This window comes from Hippoglossus stenolepis, chromosome 11 (genome assembly GCF_022539355.2).
Source record: "Hippoglossus stenolepis isolate QCI-W04-F060 chromosome 11, HSTE1.2, whole genome shotgun sequence".
In the NCBI taxonomy this organism is placed as follows: domain Eukaryota; kingdom Metazoa; phylum Chordata; class Actinopteri; order Pleuronectiformes; family Pleuronectidae; genus Hippoglossus; species Hippoglossus stenolepis.
This window is the reverse complement of record NC_061493.1, coordinates 11,745,718-11,765,166: the sequence shown is the minus strand read 5'-3', so window position 1 is coordinate 11,765,166 and position 19,449 is coordinate 11,745,718. Positions and strand designations below refer to the sequence as shown.

At 41.0% G+C, this 19,449-nt stretch overlaps 2 protein-coding genes across 4 annotated transcripts; one reads left to right on the top strand and one right to left on the bottom strand.

The window, feature by feature from the left end:
- Positions 1-456: 456 nt before the first annotated feature.
- On the bottom strand, positions 457-4,252 carry armc6 (armadillo repeat containing 6). Its single transcript, XM_035169852.2, has 8 exons — positions 4,092-4,252; positions 3,750-3,891; positions 2,809-2,894; positions 2,155-2,725; positions 1,904-2,049; positions 1,694-1,825; positions 1,420-1,557; positions 457-1,328 (listed from the first exon to the last, which is right to left on the bottom strand). The coding sequence occupies exons 2-8, from the start codon at positions 3,868-3,870 to the stop codon at positions 1,116-1,118; spliced, it is 1,407 nt and encodes a 468-aa protein (XP_035025743.1). The 5' UTR covers positions 3,871-3,891; positions 4,092-4,252; the 3' UTR covers positions 457-1,115.
- Positions 4,253-4,628: 376 nt separating this feature from the next.
- mau2 (MAU2 sister chromatid cohesion factor) lies at positions 4,629-13,788 on the top strand. 3 transcript variants are annotated; one of them, XM_035171359.2, is made up of 19 exons: positions 4,629-5,009; positions 5,186-5,203; positions 5,342-5,407; positions 8,053-8,148; positions 8,231-8,325; positions 8,419-8,446; positions 8,554-8,709; positions 8,793-8,939; positions 9,047-9,137; positions 9,223-9,326; positions 9,434-9,442; positions 10,196-10,261; positions 10,532-10,615; positions 10,720-10,769; positions 10,853-10,930; positions 11,041-11,152; positions 11,248-11,338; positions 11,931-12,058; positions 12,148-13,788. In XM_035171359.2, the coding sequence occupies exons 1-19, from the start codon at positions 4,776-4,778 to the stop codon at positions 12,220-12,222; spliced, it is 1,728 nt and encodes a 575-aa protein (XP_035027250.2). In that variant the 5' UTR covers positions 4,629-4,775; the 3' UTR covers positions 12,223-13,788. The 3 variants fall into 3 exon arrangements, with proteins under 3 accessions (XP_035027250.2, XP_035027249.2, XP_035027251.2); XM_035171358.2 differs by having other exon boundaries at positions 9,434-9,511; XM_035171360.2 differs by lacking the exons at positions 5,186-5,203; positions 5,342-5,407 and having other exon boundaries at positions 9,434-9,511.
- The last annotated feature ends 5,661 nt before the right edge of the window (positions 13,789-19,449 follow it).

Here is a 19,449-nt window from a genome sequence, read left to right as displayed (position 1 = left end):
CACCCAAGTGTCCGTAAGCCCCGACATTAACATTCGACTCGAAATGGCATCATTTGCACAATGTTTCCTCTGATATCCTCCTCCAGAGCCGCGTTCATCCATGGATCACAACGGACATTCAGACTAAAACATGGTTTAATGTCCTCGTTTCGAGTCGAACTAACAGACACTTGTTTTTTATACGTTTGGAAAAATCGATCCCCAGTTACTTCTATTGGATTGGATTTGGCTGCAACGCTGTTTACCCCTGAAACTCCAAAACTCCCACCCCTCCATCTGCAAAGTAGAGTAGATAATGAGTGAATTTTCATTTTTGGGTGAACTACCCTTTTAACATGTTTTGATCTTGCGTTCATATTTTTTAGATAGATAACTAATGATTATAAAAAATACACTAGAAGTAAATTTAGACCCAGGTACAACCAATCATGATATACACACAGCCACACAGTAATGTAAAGGTTGAGTTTTATCATAGTCATGCAGAATACAAAGTCCTCCCTGATTGGTCTAAATATCAGAGACTTCAGTTTTACACAGTAAGAATGCATAAACAAACATAAAACCAAAAAAAAGGAAATGTTTTGTTATAGTGCACACTGAAGGCAATAAATACATTTCAAAGTTTCTGTCAACATGGGAATGCAATCTGCCCAAAACAATGCAGTTAAACTATTTGCATTGCAGCAAATACATTTGTTTACCCATTGTTTGGTAATGTTTACACATAACACAACTTTCTGAAAATGAATAATGCATTCATAAAATTTGAACAAAATATTAATAGCAAACAAGACAAGTACATCAGGACTACAATGGCATTTTCCTTTCAATCGAAAACAGAAAAAGGACTGGAAAATGTAAGATAGAGAGATATATATATATATATATATATATATATATTAATAGCAATGGGTGTGGAACTGTTGACTTGGTTGTTCGCATTGCTCACAAGCATTTTCTACAATGACTAGTCCGTACAAATGTGTCTAGCTAGGTAGGTGTATCTGTTTGCTATATATATACCATGATTCTGACATGATTCCTTCTTAAAAATTTATTTCAGGTAAACTAATTGTCAGAGTGGAGGTGTTCAATGATGCTCTCCTCTTCTCTCAGTCTTTAAGGCTGCCATGTTTGCCAGTCCACAGCTCTCGCAGCTCCACATGGCATCCCAGATCTCTGAGGGCTGCTTTACCCAGATCACCACAGTCCTGATGGTTTTGTATTGCCTGAATAATCAGAGCCTCCGCTCCCATCTCCAGGATTGGTTTTGTGTAGTGTTCCATGCGTGAAACCAAGTTTCTCAGCAGATTACAAGCCTGTTTCTGATCATAAAGAAAGGAAACAGAGATAGACTTAGCACAAAGTCACAGGGCCTCTTTCAAGTGAGCATATCAATTAATGAGAGCATATTACCTGCACATTAACAGCATTTGTATGAACCTTCATGGCCTCCACCGCAGCCAAGGCACCTCCATTCTCCATGATGGCTTGACAGTTGTCTGGTTTACGCAAAGCAAGAACAGCGAGGCACGCACAGCTACTTTCACACACCTACAGAAAAACATTTTTTTTTATTGCAGATTTATATGTATTTTTACACAACAAAAAACAATCTATGATTAAAAATGTATTTACTGGGGCTACGGTTAATTATCTATCAAATCCATAAGTATGACATTAGACTCACAGCTGAGTTGCTTATGTGTCTGTTCATGGCGATAACAATGAGCTGGACTCCTCCTGCATTAACAACAGCATCTTTTACATCGTCGTTTCCTGCTACAGCTTTTATTGCGTTCATGACCTGCCGAACCAACTCCTGCAAGAGGAAAACAAGTTCAGTGAGCGGAACATGGAAGTTGAATCAGTTTGTGCCCCTTGTGTTTTTGTACAATACCGCTGTCTCATAGCTGTCTGCGAGCAGCGTCATCATGAATTTCAATCCTCCTATGTCACAGATGTCTTGACAGAACTCATTCCTCACAGCCAGACGGGACAAGGTTGCACAGAGCTCAGCCAGAACAGAAGAATTATTAGGGTGAGCTGTGAGGGAGGAATGTGAAAAATAAAGAAGTTACAATCATGAGATCAGAATCTGATTAAGAAAAAAACATGGTAGTTTAAGTTATAAATATAACCCCCTCTTACCTTTTGCAGCCTCAATTAAGACATTCAGTCCCTTGTTCTCAAGAACAATACTCTTGGCATGTTCATGAGCATTCCCAAACGTAACTCGGACATCATCATCAAAGGTCATGACCCTGAGAGCTGCAGAGGCCTCCTTCACCAGCTCTGCACATCGACTATGTTGTGTGACGGCAGCGATCAGCAGGGGCAGGACTCTGCCTTTTACCAAATCCTGCCTGTTCTGTTCATGCTTCAAACAGCAGTGACGCACAGCGCAGATGGCTACACGTGTCACAGAGGAATCTGCCTGGTACTTTTTAAGGGCGTCCAAAAGAAACTTCTTGCCCTCCGCATCCAACAAGTCTGGCTGTCCATCTGTCAGAGCAGCCAGAGCGGAAAGAGCTGCCAGCGCAGCCTCTCGCTCCTCTAAACTCTTTTTGCAGTAGCAGAGGATAATGGGGTAGGCGTCTTTTTGGGCAGCTAGGTACCTCTGGGCAAATCCAAGTAAGCACTGTTCAGTGAAGCACTTTATGTCTGATGTCCATTCCATCACTCCAGAAGAGTCTTTTCCAATTCGGAGAGAATCCAAAGCCTGCAAGTGAAATATTAGATTTGTTTACAAGTAATACTTTGAAATAAGCAGTTTCTTTTTTTACCAAACATGCCAGGGCTGACCTGTAAGACCTCATGTGTTTTCTCTTCTGGTTTCTCATCAGATGACGCAGTGGGTACAGCTTTTAGTATGCAACTGAGGTCCACGCCTGCATCCACAGAGGAGAATGGGGTTAATGCGTTAACACACAATACAATATCAAGTACAAGACAGGAAAGGTTGAGATATAAACATAATTTATGTATGTATATATATATATATACATATATATAAATAAAGCAACTACCAACTCAATAGTGTACAGTAACCATGACAAAAGGACTTGTGAACGCAGCCGGGAGGAGTGTGATACCTTATTCAAAACTACACACTATGTGGAAAATGATAACTTAAATGTAAATATCCAATCCATCTCAATGCAGTCTAATTTTGTGTGTAGGTCACTCATTCAAGACAGACGTCAAGTATGAAGGAGATAAATTATTAGTGTTTAATACTTCATCAACTTAAATTCCCCTTAATAGTAGATTGAAGTTTGTTAGGCTACTGAGAGAGTTTAGATTGACCAAAGTATTCATTCAACAACTGTTGTCATTTTTGGAATACAAGCAATTTAAAGAACTGCAAAAACAGTTTATATGTATTAGTTTTTTTACCTTTACTTCAGACTCATAGGTCCATAACAGTATGGAAATATAAAATAAATAATTACAGAAATACAGGATAAAAGAAATACAATCATCACACTTTACAAATCCTCAGGGATTAAAAAAGACAAAGACATTTGTTACAGTGTTTCCAAAAAGGTGAGTGTTGTCTCAGTTCATGTTATTCAGATATGAACATTAAGGATCAGACCTCAAGTCACCGGTTTGATGTGTCACCAGAGACCAATCCTCTGCCATGATAAATAATTCAGCAGATATTATGATCTGTCCATCGTTGATTTCCCTTCTCCGTCCGTGCAAAGCAGAGATGAACACGCTGATATTGTGACATTTACCTTGAGAATCAAACTGCTCCACAGCATCCTTCAGGGCCTCGTCAGGCTCCATCTCGAACTCCTCCATGTTTTCTCTGACCGCGGCGTCAAACGTCTCCTGGGTGATCCTGCGTATCGACATCTTGCCTCCTTGTTTTATAGCCTGGAAGGAAGCGTGACAAAGGAGTTGTCAAAAGATGAGGAAGACAGCTAGTGCTGGCTACAGTTAGCATGTGGATATTGCTCTGATTCGCCTCCTGTTGTTGACTGTCGCTGCTGACATGTAGAGTGTCCTCTGCGTAATGTTATTCTAATGTTTCCACTAAATAAAACAACGTAAGAGACACACGTGTAGTCACGTACCTGCTACCTACCACCGCCCAGTGTCACACTGCACCACTGTTGTGAATAAAGCGACCGCCGCTGTCGATTTACGAATATTACGTAGTGACTTGTTCTACGCCGGGCGTGATAAGGGGAAACATTTAAGTGAATAGCAAACTCCGCAAAAACAGTCCCACGCATACATTGGCTCGGTTAGAACATAGACTGCGACACTAGTTCCGGTTTTACCCGAATTCAACGAATTCAGTTCTAGCGGTGAAATAGCGTGGGAATGAACGCAAATAAGGAAATGACAATATGTTTTATATCAAAAAGAAAGGCACTGCGTCGTTGTTGTATATAACTTAGAAAACAACCATGTGCTTTTTGGTGAAAGCTTTATTTTAGCGACTTTCCCTTTAAAGTAAATTAGGCATTTGGACGCAAAGGGTAAATTGACTTTAATGTCTTTAATGTTGCAGTTAAGTCACGGTATTAACCGGAATTACACATAACGTAACACTGAATGTTACGCATACCATCTTATTTTGAAAATACAAACCGGATGTTATTCTCTTCTAGCTAACTTGGCGCTATTAGAGTCCATGAGTGAAGCAGAAACCCCAGGAGCAGCCACCTGCAGCTGAGGACCGGGGCCGGAGGACATCAGTCCAGAGGGGAACCGGTTCCTCCTGTTGTTGCTTTGACTGTGGACAAGTTAAGATGGAAGCCAGCCCAGAGGCACCGGGACCCTGGTACCTGGCCCTGCTGGGTTTTGCAGAACATTTCCGCACGTCGAGTCCCCCGAAGATCCGCCTGTGCGTCCACTGTCTGCAGGCGGTGTTTCAGTTCAAGCCGCCCCCGAGGGTCGAGGCCCGGACACACCTGCAGCTGGGCTCGGTGCTGTACCGCCACACCAAGAACAGTGAGCTGGCCCAGACTCACCTGGAGAAAGCGGTGAGCAGCCTTCAGCCACACAGTGGGACCCCCTGCTGTGGTCCAATGAGTCACTGACCAATGATAAACATGTGGAACATCTCCAGTGTTTAGTGCTTTCTTTATCTAACCCTGTCTAAGATGGTGCACAGTGTGATGCGGACTGTTAACATTTATTCTTCTGTTTCTATCCACAGTGGCTCATATCACAACAAGTATCCTTTTTTCTGAATGATATGGGGGCATGTGCATGTTGATATGAGACTACTGACAACCATGCACATGCTCTGGTTCAGGATTTATCATTCAGGTAAAACTGAGGCAGAAGAAAAATCCTTAATGATCAATGTCAGATCTCTCAGTTTGAAGATGTCAAGTTTGAAGCAGCAAGTATTCTGTCGGAGTTCTACTGTCAACAGGTAGCTACATTCCGTAGTTATAATGCATTGTAATAAGCATTCCAATTACATTTCATTTGTGTAGTGCCAGATCACAACATACATTATATCAAGGAAACTTGACACAGTTGGATTGAGAGACCATACAAAATTATAGAGAGACCAAACAGTTCCCACAACGAGCAAGCATTGGCGACTGTGGATAGATAGGACATCTTAGCAGAACTTTCAATTCAATGTGGGTGTCCATCTGTCTCGACTGGTTAGGGTGAGATGAGAGAAATGAGGGAGATAGGAGAGGTGGGTGGAAGAAAGAGGACAGAAGAGAGGGGTGTGTGGGGGGAGCAGGAACAGTTGTGTAACCATTATATTTAAGTTCCTTCAGACTGGTTCTTATAATGAAAATAATAAGATTAATACTTACAGTTGTAATGGTTTTATTAATGATAGCAGCACCAGTAAAAGAGAGAGAGAGAATGAGAGAATGAGCGGGTCTACTGGCCCGCTTAAAAAAGCTGGTCACGTGCATATCTTGATGTGATGTACGTTTTCTGTTCTTCCCTGTAGTCCTGGTCACGTGCATATTTTAAAGTGATGTATTTTTTCTTAGTCTCCTGAAATTCAGGATTTGTCTTGTATCTTCTGACATTGTATGATATCTTTTTGCCTTTAACACAAGGATCTGTATAATGATGTTTTGATGATAACAGCTTTTGTTTACGGTAATGGCAGTCTTGGTTATATTTAGTTCTCATAGACTGCAGTTTCTTGATCTGAAATTCTGAACAGCTGGCATCTTTGATTCTTTCATTTTGTTTTCTAGTAATGCTAGTCAGTTCACAGGGAGTATATTTACTTGCAGGCATTGCTTTTTTTCGACGTTCTTTGTTTAGTTTTGAAACATTTCTTCCTGATTTGGTTTTTTGATCTGCCCCCAGATTCAATCCCAGATCTTCAGGTTGTGCTTTGCATGCATTGTTCTCTGGGCTTTGAGCTTCCACACTTAGTTGTGCTTGTGGGACAGCTGAAGAAATGTTGAGCATGTGTTATTAATTGATTATGTCGGATCATGACTCCGGATCATTCCACTCACTTTAACACTGAAGTCCTGACTTTGTGGGTCACGTTATGTTACATGTGTCTCATAAACTCTAGAGTGAATCGAACAAACACAAACTATTCGGTCCAAGCCATCAAGTGCAGGCCCCATGTAGATCGAATTCAAGTTTTAAAACGAGGCTTACATCCTGTTGCAAGTAGGTAACACTAGCATAACATACAGACTAATAGATCTGTTCAGGTCGGGGCTCTGATGAAGCCTGAGCAATTTTGGGCCGATTGGACAATGTGCAGTGAATTTTTAAAAAACTTCCTGTTTCATGGCGAATCAGTAGATGGCGCTATGACCCTGAGTTAATTTTGACATAATATGGAGCTGTTCAGGCTGGGGCTGTGATCAAAGGAGAAACCTTTGGTGCTTATTGGACAGTGCACAGCTGATTGGACAATGCACATTGGAGTTATGACAGCTTAGTCTCCTTTGACGAAGGATCAGCCTTCGCCGCACCTCAATGTTTACACGGTTTGAGGAAATGTCACAATTCTGACCATGGTCTTATGACTTGTCTCAGCTCATTTGAGCTGTATATTGTTAAGCAGCCAGGAGCAGTGCATCAAAGTATAAAACATGTCACTTCCTGTCGCCAGCAGGTGGCACTGTGACGATGAGTCAATATTGATATGGATCTGTTCAGGCCGGCACTGTGATGGTGGGAAAGAGGTTTGAGGCTGATTGGACAATGCACAGAGGAGTTATAATAAATCCCTCTTTTTTGGCCATCATCAAATTTGGCGCCACGCCACGGTCACACGGTGTAACATACACTAAAACTTTTAATAGCTTTTAATCTCCATAGAGTTGCAATGACACTAACTGAATTTAAAGTAGATCTGATGAAAGCTCCTCCCTAGGAGGAGTTTGTCAAAACACAACACCATACATGGTGCTAGGGCTGCTCTTTAGGGGGCACTATTCAGCTATTTTGCCACGCCCATTCCTTAAAACCATATGAATGTCTTCAGGGGGGCTATTGTTACACACATGACATTTGAGGGAGATTAAACAATGTACACTGAAGTTACAGCAATTTCATGTGTCACAGTGACACATTGAAATTTGACACCACCCCTCGAACGTGGTGTTCGACAAAAGCTCACAATTTCAAAAAGACTTCATCCATGTCTTGAGGCCCTTCTGACAAGTGTAAAACAGCCAAAATGGCCACAAAATCCAAAATGGCCGACTTCCTACTGCGTTAATCAAATTGGTGGCAGGGACCTTTTTTTCGTCCGGTCATGATACACGTGTGTACCGAATTTCGTGAAGATCGGTTAAACCAGACGGAATTGCTGCGTTTTAGGGGAGGCTGAACGAAAAGCAATAGGGCCTTCGCACTGTCGGTGCTTGGGCCCTAAATCGTCAAGTAGTGTCAGATCTGGATCCTGCAGCTCTGGAGTCAGAGATACCCGCAGAAAGAGAGAGAGGGAGGAAGGGAGGAAAAGCATGTTCCATCATTATATCTAAATGCAAGCGTGAATTAATGTACTCTCTGTAGCAGAGGTGACTTGTTTCTGTCTTTGTTAAACTATTTTCTTCTCTTTTCAAGAACTTGGTGGACTCGGCCAAACCTGTTTTGCGGAAGGCAATCCAGATCTCTCAGCAAACCCCCTACTGGCACTGCAGACTGCTTTTTCAGCTGGCAGTAAGAAAATATCATGTGTTACAAACTTATTTTTGTCTGATAAATGTATTTGAAGCGTTGATGTGCACTGCTTCTTTCGCAGCAATTGCATGCACTGGAGAAGGACTTGGTGTCTGCGTGTGACCTCCTCGGAGTTGGAGCAGAATATGCAAGAGTCATGGGATCAGAGTACACAAGGTGACAAGATCACACTGGGGTGTTTTCTATCGATCTATGTCTTAATGCTTACTATCTCACATGACATTGGATGTTGTTCTCGTTTCTCTACAGAGCTCTGTTCTTATTAAGTAAAGGAATGGTAAGCTTAAAATTCCTCTGCTTATTAAATACACATTTCATTTTATTTGTGTTGTTTACTGTTGATGCAATTCTGTCAAATGCATAAATGCATCTGTGGCTTTGCAGTTGCTGCTAATGGAGCGTAAGCTGAGTGAGGTGCATCCACTGCTGACGCTGTGTGGGACCATTGTGGAGAACTGGCAGGGAAACCCCATTCAGAAGGAGTCCCTCAGAGTTTTCTTCCTCGTGCTGCAGGTCACACACTACCTGGATGCTGGACAGGTACAGCCGTATCTATATGTCTCATTATTGGTAACAAATGTCATGCTAATGTCCACACTTATTTGTCTATATCTTGTGTTTAGGTGAAGAGTGTGAAGCCATGTCTGAAGCAGCTTCAGCAGTGTATCCAGACCATCTCCAGTCTCAATGATGATGAGATCCTTCCCACTAATCCAGCAGCTCTCTTTCACTGGCTGCCCAAAGAACACATGTGTGTGCTTGTGTACATGGTGAGATTTTGCCACAGTGCATATAATCTTAAAAGATGGTGATTTCCTGTGTTGTGCAAATGCAATACAACATGTCTTGTTTTTTTGTTTTTTCTTAATACAAAAAGGTGACGGTGATGCACTCCATGCAGGCTGGTTACTTGGAGAAAGCCCAGAAGTACACAGACAAAGCTCTCATGCAGCTGGAGAAGCTGAAGAGTAAGTTTGCAGAGATCCTCTCACTAATGTTTTCTCACTGACAGTGGTATTGAATCATCTCTGATCTGTCTGTATGTGTTCAAAGTGCTGGACAGCAGCCCCATCCTGTCCACGTTCCAAGTCATCCTGCTGGAGCACATCATCATGTGTCGGCTCGTCACTGGACACAAGGCCACAGCTTTACAAGAGGTGACGCATAACATCAGCTGTGAAAACAGAAGCCTAGATTTTATAATAACAGTTTACTCTGCGGGCTGTCTGTCTTGTTTAAGACTGCGTTTGTGTCTTATGTTTAGATTTCTCAGGTTTGTCAGCTTTGCCAACAGTCTCCCAGGTTATTTACAAATCATGCTGCCCAGCTTCACACACTGCTGGTAAGTCAATGAGAAAGGGAAACACAAGCTGTCTAATGGTAAAACAAATGGCCCAAGAAACATGTTTAAGAATGGTACCAACATTTTCTTCTCTGCTATTAATTGTAGGTCAGTAATTTGCTCTTGTATCCATTAAAATGTGCAGCAAACTTCTGCTCACACACGTTTGAGCGTTTACTATTTTTCTCATTTATGATTTTGTTGAAGATGTGTGTAGAAGTAGAACTGCTCACTGTTGACAAGTTGCATTTGTCATTCACACCTTACTTGTTTCATCCAGACCCTCTGACTTTTTAGTTTAGCCCAAACCAAATAGAAGAAGAAGTGCCTCATACAATATAATGTTTGAACAATGGGGACATTTATTAGATACATTCAAACTAGTGTTGAGTAATGTGCCTGAAGTTGGTGATGATGGTAGTCACACAATAATGATATTACAGTGGCAACGAAATTCACAAAAACAACCAGTTCATTCATTCACGCCGATGTCAGACACTTGGACACAGCCCACGTAGGTGATGACGACAGGACATATGTTTGTCACACAAAAATATTTAGTCTGCTCCCTATATTAATACTAACATGGAACCAAAACTTAACGGATCAAATCTAAACAGTGTAACCATTCACACGGAGCCACGTACGAACCATTCACACCAGTTTGCTCTTTTTCTGTATCAGGGCCTCTACTGTATCTCAGTGAACTGCATGGATAACGCTGAGGCTCAGTTCACCGCCGCTCTTCAGGTGAGCTTTACATCCTCCCTGTTTCCTCTGTCTGTCACTTGGACCCCTCGAGTTTATCCAGAGCTTTGAAACCCAGTCAACATCGAAATAAGTTGTCTTTATCCTTAAACAAGTCTGTATTGTTTTCTGTAAACATTTTTTCGACACATGGTAAATCATGTGACATCAATAAATGTGATATTCTCAAAAAAGGAATAGTTTTGGCCATTTAGTTTTGGTCTAAAAAGCTTTAGACGACTCAATCTTGTCTCTCTGTTTTCCTTCCGTTAGATGACCACGCACCAGGAGCTGTGGACGTTCATTGTGACCAACCTGGCCAGCGTCTACATCCGGGAGGGCAACAGACATCAAGAGGTCAGTTTGCTATTTCCTTCTCCCAGCGGTTTAACATTTACAAATATATATAAATATTATATATATATATATATAATATATGTTTTTCCTTTACTAATCATCAGCTGTTCACCCTTCTGGAGAGGATTAATCCTGATCACAACTTTCCTGTCGGGTAACAATATCACATCATATGTTATGTATGTTACATGTTTTTCTAACCATAAGTTTAAATTAATGTAACCTTGACCTCCTCAGCTCTCATTGTCTTCGGGCGGCAGCATTTTACATCAGAGGGCTCCTGTCTTTCTTCCAGGGACGTTACAACGAGGCCAAGTAAGAACACTTGCAGGCTCTGAGCAATATAAACTTAACATTATGTGTTGATGCTCTGTGCCTAAGTTTAGAATAAGATATAAGCTTTAAATGTAAACTTGTCTCAACAGAAGATTTCTAAGGGAGACCCTGAAGATGTCTAACGCCGAGGATCTAAACCGGCTTACAGCTTGCTCGCTCGTGTTACTGGGCCACATCTTTTTGGTCCTGGGCAACCACAGGGTGAGGCCACAAATACACCATCTTTTCCACCACATACAGTGGTACCGGTGTCTTATGTGATCTTGGCTTCATGTCTGGTTCCATATTTTGTCCAGGAAAGTAACAACATGGTGGTTCCTGCCATGCAGCTTGCCAGCAAGATCCCAGACATGTCTGTGCAGCTGTGGTCCTCCTCTCTTCTCAAAGGTACAGCTGTTACTCACACTAGTACAAACCCGACTGGCACTCCTAGCTTGTCAATTAAATAATAATTAACTGATATCACTGGTGGAATTCACAACTTTCATTGCAGTCTGCCTATTTGATAAGATAAGTTTATATTTTGGCCAAATGGGGGCGCAAGAGGAAAGCTTAGAGAATGTTCCCTTATGACATAAATCTACAGTATGGTCATGTGCTGTCAGAACATTTTCTGGAGTTCATGTCTGAAACCGGCTTTGTTGTTTTATGTTTTGGCTTTTTTGGCCACCCAGAGACACCATAGTATCACCTGGGTGTATTTAGAGTAAAGAAGAAAAAAAAACACACTTTTGCTATCAAAAACATGAATGGAACTTTTTGTTACAGGAGCAGGTTTTTTTTCAAACTAAACATTGTGCATCAAAATTCCGCAAGAGATCTCCTGTAGAGGAAGCAGAGACACCTAGTAGTCATCCAGTAGTAATATCGATACACCACAGTGCCAATTACAACTGAACTATAAAAACAAATCTACAATCAGCAAATATGAAACTGCTGCTGTGGTCCTTAGTGTTCACCGTGCTCTGCTCCTCGGCAGATCTGAACAAAGCTTGTGGAAACACCATGGACGCCCACGAGGCGGCTCAGATGCACCAGAACTTTTCCCAGCAGCTCCTGCAGGACCACATGGCAGCCTGCAGCCTCCCTGAACACAACCTCATCAGTGTAAGCACAATATCAGTCAGGCAGCTTGTAAACAGTGAGTCGGCTCACCCTGTGAAAGAGAGTGATGTTGTAATGCGTTTCTGTTGCAGTGGACAGACGGCCTCCCCCCTGTGCAGCTTCAGCCTCAGAATGGACCTACAACCAGCCTGGTCAGCCTGCTCTGAGATCAACACCCCACCCTGACAGGGGAGAGGAGACACAGAAGAGCAGCTGGAGAGAAGACATGAACAGAAATGGGGAAATGCATTATAGAGGAGGGGTAAGAGGAAAATTTGAAACAGGGAATACTGCACTGTGTCATCTGGCAGGCTTCCATTCAGTGCATTATTTGGGGCACTGGGGCATCATGACTTTCAATGATTTTCAGTAACTGAATATTTTTCAGAAAGCAAAGGGGTCATGGGCTCACTTTTATTACACTGGCACACTTTGGAGTGGTTGTAATAGTTTGTTTCTACCAGCTGTAAAAGGAAAAATTCAAGGAAAAGTTTGACATTTAGGGGGAAGAGGTGCATTCGCTTTCATGCTGAGAGTTGGTTGAGTAGATTTCCACTCTTCTGTCTGTTTGGTGGATATGAAGCTTCAGCCAGCAGACAGCTAGCTTAGCATGAACACTGGAAACAGGGAAACAGATGCAGAGTCGGATCCACCTTCTCATCAACTCTTCAAGAAAAGAAGCATGTTCCTGAAAATGTCAAACCTTTACGCTTTAAAATTTGTCTGATTTTTGCTGCTGATTAAGCTGATCTTTTAACTCTTTCCCGGGGGTATTTTTATTGTAATGTTTTAAAAAATCTGAGAAAACACAGATTTTAAAAATAGATTGTGTCATATTTCCACGGCAGTCTATTGTTGTTCATGAATTCAGCGTCTGTTGGACCAGTTCTGATACACAGTATTAGTTAGGGCACATTTGGATATGTAGTATACTATATATCTGCAATGATCTTAATGTAGTGTAGTGGTAATTTGGTGTGTATTTGGTGGTTGAGCTGCACAGGTACATAACAAATGTGAGTCTTCACGCAAAGCTGAGATCAACACTAAGTAAAAATTATAAAAGATTTAATTACTGGAACCATCCAGCACTGTGTATTAATGTTCCCAAAGGTAAGAAAAGTGAACTTTAATGTGTTTGGAGACTGTGATGCATCAGAAGGTGATTTGTTGACATTGCAGTTTAGTCTCCATGCTGCTGCCTGACAGTAATTCCCTTTAGATTGTTAGCATTTCACTCTCACTGTGATGTAATGTTTATAAGCTGTGCACATTTTGCCTGGAGTCAAGAAATTAGTAACAATAGTAATATTTCTACTAAATAAGATTGACTGTTACCTGTTTGCACACACGTTGTTTCATGATGAAACATAAATGTTTATGTATTATAAGCACTTTGGAGTAATTGTATTTTTCTCACTTCAGTTCTTCCTGTTACACTAATTTCTTCCACATGAGGGCAGCATAATCCTCCATCCACTTAATGTAGCCTTCAGTTACATCAGATGCTTTTGTTCTTTGCTGTTGATTTTCATAACTGGCAGGATTTTCAGTTTACAGTTACCCTATTGTTGGTAAGGTACATTTTAATTTAATCCACGGTACCTGTGGTTTTGTTTGTTCCTTTACAAAGTGTTGGATGCAATTTATTTTATTGTCATTGTACAATATGTGTAAAATAAATGGAATGTTTGATATTTTCCACACGTTTTATCAATAAAAATTAAAAAGTGGAATGACTTGATTATTCATATTGAATTAGCCTTTCAAACTTGACAACACACACAAAGCAAGGAGAGTTCACGTAAAGAGAGTGAATCAAGGTACTAAATACAGAGAGGTGCATGTGCTCTGTTATGCCCTGTTACTTGATGTCACAAAATCTATCCAACTGATTTGAAATGAAACGGTAGATCAAATTTGTGTGTTTGTATATTGCGTCATTTTACAGTATGAAATCTAAGATCTTATCACTGTGATGTCTGCATTGATATCAAAGTTATTTTTATTTAGTTCGGACATTGCTGTGCAGTTTTCAGATCTTTCAAGTTTCAAGTGTTATTTCTATGGCAAATGTAATTGAAATCAATGGATGTCTGCAACAGTAGGGAAAATACAGATATTATGGCATCTATATAATTGCATAGTCTGCACAAAATAAATAAGAAAAACCAACACACTGAAGGAGTCATATGAATTCACAAAAAAACTAAGGTTATGAGCAACGAAGCAAAGAACAGGTACTTAAATCACAAGAAACTAAAAAGTCAAGAAAACATGTCCACTCCATCTATTTGAAGTAATGCATCATTCTTGTCTATACTCATTTGATAAATGCATTGGTGTCGTTATGGGTGCAGGTCTATGAGGTGTGCAAATTTCAGCTGAGGAGTGAGTAGTATTTCGTAAACACTCCCTGATTACATCACATACAGCTTATCATTCTCAGATATGACGAGCAGCCTCTGACAACATGAAACCAGACCAAAGCTCCACTATTTGATTTTAGCTGGCAGTGACATGTTAAACAAAACACACCCCTGCTCACCCAATCTTAATGACCCCTGTGCCCTGGCCCCTGGATCCTGCCGATTTTAAATCTTCAACTCTGCTGTAAAAGTCTCCGCACAGTTTCACTGATGCAGTACATGAGCAGCACTGAGGTAATTCGGGGGGTCGGCTGGTGGTTGACTTTCACAGACAGTGAACAAGGGGAGATGGTGTAAGTGATCATTTCAAGTGGAAACATGAAGCTTTAGTCGTCAGTCGTCAATAACAGACTGAAAAGAAAACAAACATTTCTTTTATCATCTGCTGTTTATTAATATTGATGAGTTTGCCTGAATTAAACTCTGGTGTCTGTGTAACTGATGCTTGGCTAAAGAAACACACACTGCTGTGTATTGTATTAGAAAATTGAATGTAATGAGCCTGAATCATCATTGTTTCATTTCATATCCAACACACTTGAGTACACAACCAACACAACAACAAAAATGTGTAATTGCAAATAGTCCCAAACAAACAACCAAATAAACTTTGGAGGATTTTTGTGTAATGATGAGGCCGTTACGATCGTGAGAGAGATGAGGGGCCAGGTCATCTGTTGCCAGATCCTGCCAAACTCCACTGGGCTGCCGGGGTCATCGTAAAGGTACCTCGGGATTCAGAAGATAAGTGCTGGAGTCAAGATGTCTGAGGGGTTGTTCCAAGCTTATACAAATTAAAGAAATACCTGACACATAAGTTAATGAGATACGGAGGAAGAGTTTAAAGATAAGAAACTGTAGAGCGTGGGGAATATCTCAGGAAAGGATGTGGTGTATGTCACATCACGTTTAAACCTGAGTACGTGTCGTAATGGGATTACGACACGTACAAAGTCTTTAAAAACTCACTTTAAAAGTCAAAAAAGGTGTATACAACACTAATAAAATTGGCCTCACATTCATATATACAGTCTCATTAGGATGTTACAGTGAAGCAAAACTATCTTAACTGCCGGCTTTACTTTTAGCTATTTCTTTGCACAGAGCAGGAATCAATCTGATAATCAATACATTATACTATTATCAATTTGATAGAAAACATAAATTCATCGAAAGCTAATAAAACTATTTACATTCACAAAAATGATCATTCTAAATAGACGTCTAAAATTTTAATATGAAGCATTTGAGACCCAATATTTGATTTAATATGAAGGTAAATTCACTGCTGGATAAAAATAAATTAATAATAATAATAATAATAATCGTCTGTGTTTATTCAAGTAGATGGATATGAGGTTCTGTAGATAAACATCGGTATTCAGCCATTGTTTTGTTGACATAAATATTTAAAAGCATTTTTAAACAAAATGACATGATTTTATCAGATTGACAAATTTCATTTGATCACTTCCTTTTATTCCCTCGTGCAGCCCGGAAGCTGTCGTCAGCACGCGGCGGCGGATCAGTGAGGACGAAGTGAAAAGTTTTGGGACGCTCGAGGTGTCTCGGACGCAGCTGAAAGGAGCCGTTTCCTGCCAAATAGTGAGCCCGTCTAATCGAGACTGCAGCAGCCACTTCCTGCATTGTTACAGTGCTTTAATGAGGATTAAGTTGAAGCTGTCATGTTGTAGCGGGCGGCCATTAGGCCTGCTCCACACACACACACACACACACACACACACAGATAGAGGAGATGGAGGCTGACCTCACCTCAGTCTGGAGTCAGAGCTGATCACCTGGACCCCCTCCTCACAACATATCAGTTCAATTAAAATTATTATATGAAAAGAAAGAAAATGTCCCATGTGACCTGTTTCATTAAGCCTATTTTACACTGGTTTATTCTGTAATAGCTGTAAACAATACGTAAACAGAACATAAAGTTGTGAAATAGATAAATAATATAATGGTAAATAAATTACCTCACACTATTTTGTATTTCAATTCAGCATCCTAAAGCCCAACCTAAGGAAATCACCATACGTTTAAGACTAATTTAATTTATTGACCTGACAGCCATCACAGACTGTTGTTTTTTGTCTATATTGTAATATATTACAATATATGCATTGTATGACGTATATGCATTGTTTGCAGGACAATAACCAGCATTTTAGAAATACTGGCCAACGCAGAACAAATGAAATCTAATACACAACCAGGGACGTTTCTAAATATGTTTTAACTATAGTGGATTCTGATATTTTGGTTATTTATCTGTTTTATTATTGTTTTTGTAAAATATTTCTCAACAAAGTCGCTGAGGAAATATTGCAAATCACTCATTTATATGCCAGCAAGCTGTTAAAATTCAATAAATAGAAATAAAGTAGACTTTGCCATAATTGGCCAACTAAATACCAACTATGTGCATTTTTGACTGCAACTACTTCATGGAGATTTTTTACTGATTGGGCCCCAGAGGATGAATCTGAATAACTTGGTGATCCCCTGGCTTTTCTTATCATTCCACCAACCCAATGAAATGTTTGATCAAGAATGAAATGTCTGGATTATTGGATTAATTATCGTGATCCCAACAACTTTTCATTGAACAGTGTCAGCATCAGGTTTTAGCTGAAATGCATCAGTTTGACAAAAAAAGTACTTAAAATACGTGTTAAAAGTACTTAGGACATGACTCCAGTGTTCCAGCTCTGACTGCTATTTTTTTAATCGTGGTACTATTGAGGTGTAATAGGCACTTACTGTATTTATAGAAAGATTCATCATAGCCTATAAACTCCAGAGTGTTTTCTCATCTTCATTAAGTTACTGTATTGGGAGGTGTGATCATGAGAAGATGGCCCCTTGGCACAGATTGGATTGCGTTTTTGCGAGACAATCTGCAGCCTCAGGAGATGGAGTGGAGGGACGAGGGGACGGAAACAATCGGACTTGATGACACAGCATCATCTAGACAGAGTTTTTTTTGTCATTTAAAGAATGGCAGTGTGAGGCTGACAAAGCACTCAAACACCCCACCCCCCACCTGTTAGAGAACAATAACCCCCTCCCACTTCAGTCTTCTCTTACCTTGATTTCAAACACATATGTGGAAGGGTGTGCATTTATATGGCCGTTTGTGGATGAGAGGAGGATTAGCTCAGTTCACAGGGATGCTTTGAAGGGAGGCAGGTCTTGTCATGAAAGAGGCCGCTGGCTGGAGCCTTTATGGAGGCGATTCTCCAGCTTCTCACACGGTGACCACACTGTGTGTGCTCCAAACCTCACATGTATGGATCTGACAGTATTGTGGTCTTAATCCTGGCTGTCAAGTGCGTTGTTTGTGTTGCAGACCTGAAGTGATTTGCTGCACATGATGGTTGGGGTGTTGAGAATATGATGCTCAGGTTGTGACAAGGATCCCGATGTGATTGCTGCTGCAGGTCCTTGTTGAGAGGTTGGAAGTAAAGATGGGGGTCGCTGGTGGAAGACCACAGCCAGACAGAGTTTGGAGGATAATGTGATACGGCAAGAGTGGACTTTGTGAGCAGGGAGAAATATACACTATACTGCACATTTAAATGATTGCCTACAGTGATGTATATTAACTGGACGTCGCAATGTGGCCTGATTAAGACATTAGGAGATCCCAATTTGATATTGGGCCGCTAGTCACCCCCATACCTCCCACTCATGCACTCTGTCATCTCAAAGTTTCAATTCTACAATGCTCACAGTAGTGCCACCACATTGTAACATTTTTATTAAACATTTCTCTGTTTCTATGCAAAACCGGAGCTGAAGACTACTTTGATTCAATAAAACTTTATTCAGGATCATATGCTACATGTAAAAAAAGTGAGCTGCGTGGTCAGTTCTGTGTGAAATGATGTGTTGCATCCTTATTGATTGTCAGGTTTCTTGCTTTCAGTATTACGGGATCCATTGAGCTCATCAGAGGAAACTGAAGTGTTTTGACTTGAGGTCGCCACTATATATCCATAATTGAAGTAACACACAAAGCAAAAGTGTTTTGGCCCATATTTGGCCTACATTCCGCAATTCCCACATCCGGTCCACATACCATATGGAGAGATGGCGCTTGGGCATGTCCGCTCCTGTTTGCCAGAATTTTACACCAACTGCTCCTGTGGCGTCATCCAATGATGAAATTTAGGCTAAAAACATGGTGTAAATTACGCCGTTCCAAGTCGAACTTGAATGTCGGACCTTCCGGACACAACAGGAGCAGTATGGAGGAATGTTATGTTATTTTTCTATTGTTTTTTTTTTTACGTTTGAAGAATCTGTCCCCAGTTACTTCAATTGTATTGGTATTGTATATCCAACGCTGTTTACCCTTGAAACTCAAAAAGTGTTTTGTGGACTCAAACACTTCACCCACCCCTCCATAGTGGTGAGTAGATAATGAGTGAATTTTCATTTTTGGGGTAACTTTTCAGTTTAAGGTGCCAAAGGTGACCCGAATTTGTTTTGTGCCATTTTAAATTCATATCCAGATTACACCTTGCCTGGAGCGCCGCATGTTTGCCAAAAAAGTCCCACATCTGTTTTGGGATATTTGGGACACATCCTTTTTTACAAGTGGGCCACTTTATTCTTACATCCGTTTTGTTCGGGCCATAAGAAGGCCAGCATCATTGCCTGAAGTGGCCCACACGCTCATACTACATATGAATGGAGAAGGATGTGATGCGGATGGGAGTTTGAGGTGAAGGTCATGATGCTTTTCATTCTCAATGTGTCATTATTGTAAGATAATGTGAGTGCTTGGAAGAGTGTGTGTTAGGGGAGGATCTCCGCAGGGGCTGGTACAGTCTGGGGTCACCCAGAGGAGCCCCGGGGCCCCTGAGATGTCCTCCCTGCTACAGGGCCCTTGGTGGTCAGTGGCTCTCCACGCTGTGATCCTGTCGCCCTGGTGTGCCGAGGTGCGCA